The sequence below is a fragment of the Hylobates moloch genome, unplaced genomic scaffold, assembly GCF_009828535.3.
Source record: "Hylobates moloch isolate HMO894 unplaced genomic scaffold, HMol_V3 SCAFFOLD_5, whole genome shotgun sequence".
NCBI classification, from domain to species: domain Eukaryota; kingdom Metazoa; phylum Chordata; class Mammalia; order Primates; family Hylobatidae; genus Hylobates; species Hylobates moloch.
In genome coordinates, this window is record NW_026652280.1 from 117883408 (window position 1) to 117892160 (window position 8753).

At 47.0% G+C, this 8753-nt stretch overlaps 1 protein-coding gene across 2 annotated transcripts; it reads left to right on the plus strand.

The window, feature by feature from the left end:
* Positions 1-2282: 2282 nt before the first annotated feature.
* GSTM3 (glutathione S-transferase mu 3) lies at positions 2283-7351 on the plus strand. 2 transcript variants are annotated; one of them, XM_032155080.2, is made up of 9 exons: positions 2283-2368; positions 2811-3082; positions 3414-3489; positions 3829-3893; positions 5963-6044; positions 6138-6238; positions 6578-6673; positions 6762-6872; positions 7158-7351. In XM_032155080.2, exons 2-9 carry the CDS (start codon positions 3035-3037, stop codon positions 7254-7256), a joined length of 678 nt encoding a protein of 225 aa, XP_032010971.1. In that variant the 5' UTR covers positions 2283-2368; positions 2811-3034; the 3' UTR covers positions 7257-7351. The 2 variants fall into 2 exon arrangements, with proteins under 2 accessions (XP_032010971.1, XP_032010972.1); XM_032155081.3 differs by lacking the exon at positions 3414-3489.
* Positions 7352-8753: the final 1402 nt, after the last annotated feature.

The window sequence follows — 8753 nt, forward strand, 5'->3', positions numbered from 1 at the left end:
TTTATTGATTTAGTCAACAGATAAGGCCCAATGTACTTATGGATTTGAGGGTTCTTAAGATGTTCCCTTAAATCTCTCTGAGCTGAATGTGTCCATGACCCTAAGGTTGTCTGGGCCCCAGACTGCCCTATTTTTAGATGGCCTATGTCATTCCCTTAAGTTCCTGGCCTCAGAAAATCATCTCTCATAGCTGTTAACAGAATAGGAAAGCAACAATTTTCCCTCACAAAAGAGAGAAAAGGTGAGACCCTTTTTGGGTGTGACTTGTCAAGGGCAAAAGTTACGCAGAAAAGTTAATTTCTTGGGATGGGGGAGGAGGTATTAACCCATCACCCTCTGTTGCCTCCCAGAGCTAAAGGAGCCTAGAAGCAGGGAAAACGTCCAGGATCCGAAAAAACTGTTTTCACCTGGTGTTCCCCAGACTTCCCAAGAAGACTGCCATGTGGCGAGAGGCTGTTCAGATGGCCAAGTGCAGGGAAACCAGCACCAACTGCGTTATTAGACAGATCTAGGTTTGAATCCCAGACCACCTGTGGGACCTCAAGCTTAGAGGAGCAACTCCCCTAACTGCTCCAGGCCTGTTTCTTCTTCTAGAAAATGGGCATAACACCTACTTCCTAAAGTTGTTGTGAAGCTTAAATTGGAATAAATTAGCTAACATACGTAAACACTTAGATATTGCCTGGCATATGATAGGTGCTCAATAAATGCTAATCTTATACCTCAGGTGAATCTGTGACTGGCCTTTTGCTTTCTTGGGAGGAGAGACACAGGCATTATAAATTTCACCTGTCCATGTGGTTTGTACTCTTTTCCTTTCTTCTGTTTAGCAAAATGCCCTTTTAAAAAGTCCCAACCTTGCTTCAGTTGAACTGATGGGCAAATGTGATTTCCCACACCTGAGCTAGGGGATCTAGGCGCTCAGACTGCCCTGAGGGCTGTGCTGTGGACGCCTGACCAGAACCCTCAGAGCAACTCAGGACTCCTTCCTCTGTCACTCCTCCACAGTCAACTAGAATCCTATCTCTCCCAAGTTAACCTTGTTGCAAATCTGTGCCCCTTTTCATTTGCATGGGCCCTGCCAACATTCAGAAGCTTAGTTCTTCCCATGACTACAGGGGCCTCCTGCAGGTCTCTTGCTCTGTCAAGGTCAAAACCCCTACTTTCCAAAATTCAACCATTGATTCTCCATCTTCATCTTACTTGATTAGCCACACCTGACACAGTTGATCACTTCTCCCTTTAAACATCTTCACATGGCTTCCAGAATCCTTTGTTTTCCTCCTCCCTCCCTGGCCACTCATTTTCAGACTACTTTGCTGGTTCGCTCTCATTTTTCCCTAACCTTTACATGTTGATATGCCAGAGCACCTCAAACCCTTAGACCTCATCTCTGCTACTCACGCTCCCATGGTGATCTCATCTAGTCTCTGGTTTCAAACACAGTCTACAGAGTGATCACTCCTGTACTTGCTGTTTCCCTTTTCCTGGAGTTCTCCCTGCCTCCTGCAGGTAGGAAGTGATTTGAGATAAGAGAGGGAGAGAACTCTTCTGGCCAGGATAGAGGGTGATTCTGAGAAGGCTTCAAGGAAGAAGTGAGCATTTGAGCAAAGCTACTTGAGGAAGGATAGGCTATGGACATTAGGGTGCAGGCAGGAGCAGAGCAAACATGCTTGTAAAAGGAACAGCAATTATTCTGTTTTATATTTATCTGCCCATGGTGGCCCCCACAGCAGAGTGGCTTGATCTCTCACCTCCTTCAGGTCTTTGTTTAAAGATTAACTTCTCCGTGAGGCCTTCTATGAACATATCCTTTAAAAACACAAATCCCCTTCCTACTGGGACTCCCCCAGTTCCCACCCTGAGACCCCCATCTCTCTTCTCTATTTTCTCTCCATAGGATGTGTATCACCATCTGACTTACTAGATCTTTACTATATATTAGTTTATTTCTTCCCCATTAGAATGTAAACTTCCTGAGGGCAGGGATTTTGACTGTTGAGTTCAATTCTGTATCCCCAGCACCTAAAACAGTGCCTGTCCATAACAGGCCTGTTAAACATTGTTGGACAGATGGATGAGTGAATGAAAAATGGTAGTACCTTTCCTCCTCCAGTCCACCCTACACAAAGAGGCAAGATTAATTTCCCTAAATGCGTGAGCATTAGGAAGTGGGAGGGGTTGGAGGAGGAAATTATAATAAGGAATCCATAAATTACTTAAGCCCATAAAACAAAGGTAGGAAACATTCAAGATAAGAGACCTCTTCTGGCCAGGATAGAGGTTGGTTCTGAGAAGGCTTCAAAGAGAAGGGAGACATTTCAGCAAGGCTGCTGAGGAAGGATAGGCTGTGGACATTAGGATGCAGGCAGGAGGATCACAGAGCAAACACTCCAAGGTGGGAAACGCAAGTGTGTGTAGAAGGAACAGCAAGTATTGTTGGGTTGGGCTGGCTTATGAAGTTGTGACGGGCTGAGGGAGAGATAGGACTGGAAAAGCATGTTGGGGTCAGGTTTTAGAGGTCCTTGACTGACAGAGAGGGGAGCTTGGTCTGTGGGGAATCTTCTGCTCTGTGTGGTCAGAGGCTGGTCCGACTCCCCGGCCTTGCCCCAATCTCCCTATCCCTCATTCCAGCCCCCGCTGGCTCGGTAAAAATGGCACGAATCTCGCTCTCCCTGGGTAACTAGGGTCCCCACTGCCTGGCTAGTGGTGCTTTTCGCGTCTTCACTGGCACCATTAATGAATGAAGTCTGGCTCCCACCCGCGGGGAAGGGAGGAGCCTCAACCTCGGGTCCCTTGCTCGCCTGCAGCGCTCCTGCCTGGGTCCCGCCTTGGGGTCGCCAGGCCCTGAACCCCAACGCCGGCAGAAGTCGCGCCTGCGCACGGCCCTGTGGAGCCGCGGAGGGAGGGGACGGAGAACGGGGCGGAGGCGGAGTCAGGGCGCCCGCGCGTGGGCCCCGCCCCCTTATGTCGGGTATAAAGCCCCTCCCGCTCACAGTTTCCCCAGTCCTCGAAGGCTCGGAGGCCCGTCACCATGTCGTGCGAGTCGTCTATGGTTCTTGGGTACTGGGATATTCGTGGGGTGAGTGCCGTCTCAACGGTAGAGCCGCTCGGTCAAAGAGACTGACGCGGAGAGGGCGGGTCTCTGGGTCCGCAATCTCCAGCAGGAGCAGCTCTACCCGGGAGCCTTTTCGAGCTGCCGAGCCACGGATGTCGACCCCTGCCCAGCCTCTGGGATCGCGGGCCCTGTGGGGAGGGGCGGAGGAGACCACGCCGGAGCCGGGCCTGAGGGCCAATTAACCACCGCCCCGGCAGGATGCAGGGGCTCGGCAGCCCCGGGCCGGGGGACGTTAGCGGGCGGGGCTTGGGAATGGCTGGGAGCTGCGCAGTCGCTGAACCGCTGTCTTCCCCAGCTGGCGCACGCCATCCGCCTGCTCCTGGAGTTCACGGATACCTCCTACGAGGAGAAACGGTACACGTGCGGGGAAGGTAATGCCGCTCCGCATGCCCGCGCAGCCAAGCTGGCCCTCCACCTGCCCTGGTCTTCTTACGCCCAGAAGATGGTGGCGTCGCGCCAAGGCCGGGTGGGACGTCTGCCCCAATCTGGATGAATAGAGACACATCCTTTATCTGGAACTGGGGGCTCCCTCTTTAACACAGCCGAAACCCGTCTTAATGCTTAACCAAATAGGGCTCAGAGGCTCGATGGTTATGCTTTTGGGGCCTGAGAATTTGAGGTATTGGGACCAAGTCATTTCTTTAGATCTTTCGCTCTTGTCAGGTGGGGTATTAAGGAAGTTGGGTCCCACTTAATTCTGTCTCTTACAGCTCCTGACTATGATCGAAGCCAATGGCTGGATGTGAAATTCAAGCTAGACCTGGACTTTCCTAATGTAAGTGGCTTTAGTAGAGGTGGCAGGCAGAAGGGAAAGCCTTCAAGTATATCCATCCTTGCCTCTCTCCTGCCTGGTACAGAAGGATGCAAAATAGGGGATCTTAACCTGGATAGAATAAATAGAATTCAGGGGTCCTTGAACTGGATGGATATGTATTTTCATTCCCATTAACCACTAGCAAAAGTTATTTCCTTTTATTGTGAAGAGAGACAATAAGTGACACTGGTTATTAGCCATGTCTGTCACTTTGTCACTAGTAGAAATCAGGTATTTTCTTTTTTGTGTGTTTCTTGTTCTCTTGTTTTGAGACAGGGTCTCACTCTGTCACTCAGGCTGGAGTGCAGTGGCGCAATCACAGCTCACTGCAGCCTCAACCTCCCAGGCTCAACCAGTCCTCCCACCTCAGCCTCCCAAGGAGCTGGGACTACAGGCACACACCACTATGCCCAGCTAATTTTTGTATTTTTGTTAGAGACGGGTTTTTGCCATGTTACCCAGGCCGATCCTGAACTTCTGGGCTCAAACAATCCTCCCACCTCGGCCTTCCAAAGTGTTGGGATTACAGGCATGAGCCACTGTGCCCAGCCTGAAATCAGGTAGTTTCATATTCTATTACATGTGTTGCAGATATTTTAAGTGATACTTATATGCATGTAAGTAAATATATACATATTGTAGGGTCCAGCCCCACAGGGTCGGTGGGTCTCTCCCCGTGTGTGGCGACAAGAGAGTGTAGAAATAAAGACACAAGACAAAGAGATAAAAGACAGCTGGGCCCGGGGGACCACTACCACCAAGATGTGGAGACCGGTAGTGGCCTTGAATGTCTGGCTGCGCTGTTATTTATTGGATACAAAGCAAAAGGGGCAGGGTAAAGAGTGTGAGTCATCTCCAATGATAGGTAAGGTCACGTGGGTCACGTGTACACTGGACAGGGGGCCCTTCCCTGCCTGGCAGCCGAGGCAGAGAGAGAGAGGAGACAAAGAGAAAGACAGCTTACGCCATTATTTCTGCATATCAGAGACTTTTAGTACTTTCACTAATTTTCTACTGCTATCTAGAAGGCAGAGCCAGGTGTACAGGATGGAACATGAAGGCAGACTAGGAGCATGACCACTGAAGCACAGCATCACAGGGAGACGGTTAGGCCTCCAGATAACTGTGGGCAAGCCTGACTGATGTCAGGCCCTCCACAAGAGGTGGAGGAGCAGAGTCTTCTCTAAACTCCCCCGGGGAAAAGGAGACTCCCTTTCCAGGTCTGCTAAGTAGCAGGTGTTGTTCCTTGACACTTTTCGCTACCGCTAGACCACGGTCCGCCTGGCAATGGGCGTCTTCCCAGACACTGGTGTCACTGCTAGACCAAGGAGTCCTTCTGGTGGCCCTATCTGGGCATAACAGAAGGCTCACACTGTTGTCTTCTGGTCACACCTCACTATGTCCCCTCAGCTCCTATCTCTGTATGGCCTGGTTTTTCCTAGGTTATGATTATAGAGCAAGGATTATTATAATATTGGAATAACGAGTAATTGCTACAAACTAATGATTAATGATATTCATATATAATCATATCTAAGATCTATATCTGGTATAACTATCCTTGTTTTATATTTTATTATACTGGAACAGCTCATGTCCTCGGTCTCTTGCCTCGGCGCCTGGGTGACTTGCCGCCCACACATATAATGTTATTTACTTTGAGATTATGTTAGTCATTACATCTGCTTGCTATTTAATGCACTAATGGGCATATGTTACTCTATTTGAATTTTTAAAAATATTTTTTGATTGTGTAAGTTATCTATTTTGCTTCATGCATTTAACAACTTTATTCTGAGAAAAGGTCCATGGCATGCACATACACCCACACACACACACACCAATTTAAGAACCCCTGTCTAGAATCTTGTGGACCCAGTTGCTACCTTCTACTTATTTTCTTTTTTCTCCTAACACAGCATCTTCTCTCTCTCGTTCACTGCCCTGCAAGTGTTCTTTTCCCCAGGAGAGAGAGGTAGGGAATCGAGAGTGAGGTAGGTTGTTCATCTGTCCTGTCCGTTTCCTTTCAGCTGCCCTACCTCCTGGATGGGAAGAACAAGATCACCCAGAGCAATGCCATCTTGCGCTACATCGCTCGCAAGCACAACATGTGTGAGTGGGGTAGGGCTGGTGAGGGACCCCAGGCTGGTAGTTTGTCTGAGAGTGGATGATGCCAAGGGTGATTTGTTGTCATTTGGCCTACAGGTGGTGAGACTGAAGAAGAAAAGATTCGAGTGGACATCATAGAGAACCAAGTAATGGATTTCCGCACACAACTGATAAGGCTCTGTTACAGCTGTGACCATGTGAGTTTCCTTAGCACACATCTGCTGAATGGAGTATCAGAAAAAGGGGTATTTAGGAACCCAAGGGTTATGTCTGTTCCATTCTGCTGCTGCTACCTTCCCACCAACCCAGATTGTTAGAATAAGAAACAGAACTTATATTTTTTGGTTTGTTTTGTCATGTAATTCTGGTGCTGGTGCCTCTTCTTTCCAAACTCCTCCTTCCCCGCCCTGCCATCCTCAAGTGAAGGCAATGAGAACCCACCTAGAGAAGGGGCTACTAAATGTCCATCACTGGCCTGTGCCCTGATTAACTACAAAGATGATCACCACTATTCTCATTCTGTTTTTTCCTCTCAGGAAAAACTGAAGCCTCAGTACTTGGAAGAGCTACCTGGACAACTGAAACAATTCTCCATGTTTCTGGGGAAATTCTCATGGTTTGCCGGGGAAAAGGTAGGAAGAAGGGAAAAGAAGAGGATACCTCTCTGTCTCTGCAGGCTACTACTCCTCAGACCTAAGCATCTTATTGCTTTTCTTCTAGCTCACCTTTGTGGATTTTCTCACCTATGACATCTTGGATCAGAACCGTATATTTGACCCCAAGTGCCTGGATGAGTTCCCAAACCTGAAGGCTTTCATGTGCCGTTTTGAGGTGACGTTTCTTGCACCTTTCTCTTATAAAAACACTCACAGGCTCCCCTGGGACCTGCAGGATCCCATTGTGGAGGATTCTTCCCTGGCTTTTGCCTAAAGGGATCAATGGTTGGACACCTCTAGACTTTTAAGTTTGGGAAAAGCCTGACTTCTATACCTTGAAGGCACTGTCTACAAAAAATGGAGGAGGTAGACGCAGGCAACACGTGAATGTTGCTGTTCTGGTATGCATCTGTTGGACTGGGTTGGGGTCTTTATAAGATTTGGTGTATTTTCCTTTCAGGCTTTGGAGAAAATCGCTGCCTACATACAGTCTGATCAGTTCTTCAAGATGCCCATCAACAACAAGATGGCCCAGTGGGGCAACAAGCCTATATGCTGAGCAGGAGGCAGACTTGCAGAGCTTGTTTTGTTTATCCTGTCCCTAAGGGGTCAGCACTCTTTCTTTGCTCTTTTCAATAAATAGCACTTACGTTACTGGTGTCCAGCTGAATTTCTCTTGGGTATAAAGGCTAAAAGGGAAAAAGAATATGTGGAGAATCATCAAGATATGAATTGAACCACTGCGATGCTGGCATTTCCCTACTCCCCAACTGAGTTCAAGGGCTGTAGGTTCATGCCCAAGCCCTGAGAGTGGTTACTAGAAAAAAAGAGATTGCACAGTTGGAGAGAGCAGGTGTGTTAAATGGGACTGGAGTCCCTGTGAAGACTGGGTGAGGATAACACAAGTAAAACTGTGGTACTGATGGACTTAACTGGAGTTCAGAAACCATCCTGTGTACACCTGGGAGTTTAGTGTGATAAAGGCAGTATTTCAGACTGGTGGGCTAGCCAATAGAGTTGGGACAATTGCTTACTCATTAAAAATAATAGAGCCCCACTTGACACTATTCACTAAAATTAATCTGGAATTTAAGGCCCAACATTAAACACAAAGCTGTTGAAATATTGATGAAAATGTAAGAATTTTTGTGACCACAGGATAGGAGAAGTTTCTTTAAAGATGTAAAAAGAAAAAACTATAGGCTGCTCTGCCTGTGGAGTAGCCATTCTTTATTCTTTTACTTTTTTAAATAATAACAGAATCACAAAGGAAAGATTTACCAATTGAATAGGATCAAATTCTACAACTTTTCCTAAGGCACCCACAAATAATAAGTGAGACAAAAAGCACTAGTATAAAGATTATATAAAGACCTATAAATCATTAAGACAACTGAGTTTTTAAAAATGGACAAAATCGATGAACAATTTATAAATATATGGCCAAAAATGTCTAAAAGATGTTTATAATGTAAGGAATTATAAATTACAACAGTGAGAAACCATATTTCCTTCTATCTGATGAGTAAAAAGTATCTAAAGTGTTGGCAAGGCTTAGGAAAGTGATATGCATTTCCTGCTGGTCAACTTGTAAATTAGTATAGCTACTTTGGAGGACAATTCTAAAATTTAAATCATATCCGTGACCCAGCAATTCCATGCTATAAAAACTCATCCATGGCCGGACTTGGTGGCTCACACCTGTAATCCCAGCACTTTGGGAGGCTGAGGTGGGCAGATCACGAGGTCAAGAGATTGAGACCATCCTGGCCAACATGATGAAACCCCGTTTCTACTAAAAATACAAAAATTAGCCGGGCATGGTGGCATGTGCCTATAGTCCCAGCTACTCAGGAGGCTGAGGCAGGAGAATTGCTTGAACCTGGGAGGCAGAGGTTGCAGTGAGCCGAGATCACGCCACTGCACTCCAGCCTGGCTACAGGGCAAGACTCTGTTCTGTCTCAAAAAAAAAAAAAAAAAAAAAAAAAAAAAAACTCATTCAAAGAGGCATATACTAAGATGTTCACTGTGACATTGTTTGTAATGACAAATAAGT

Bases quoted from the DNA above. Each gene is read 5' to 3' on its own strand.
- GSTM3 (XM_032155080.2), top strand. From the start codon at position 3,035: ATGTCGTGCGAGTCGTCTATGGTTCTTGGGTACTGGGATATTCGTGGG. The intron at 3,083-3,413 runs GTGAGTGCCGTC...TGTCTTCCCCAG, and splicing joins GGTACTGGGATATTCGTGGG to CTGGCGCACGCCATCCGCCT. The intron at 6,873-7,157 runs GTGACGTTTCTT...TTTTCCTTTCAG, and splicing joins CTTTCATGTGCCGTTTTGAG to GCTTTGGAGAAAATCGCTGC.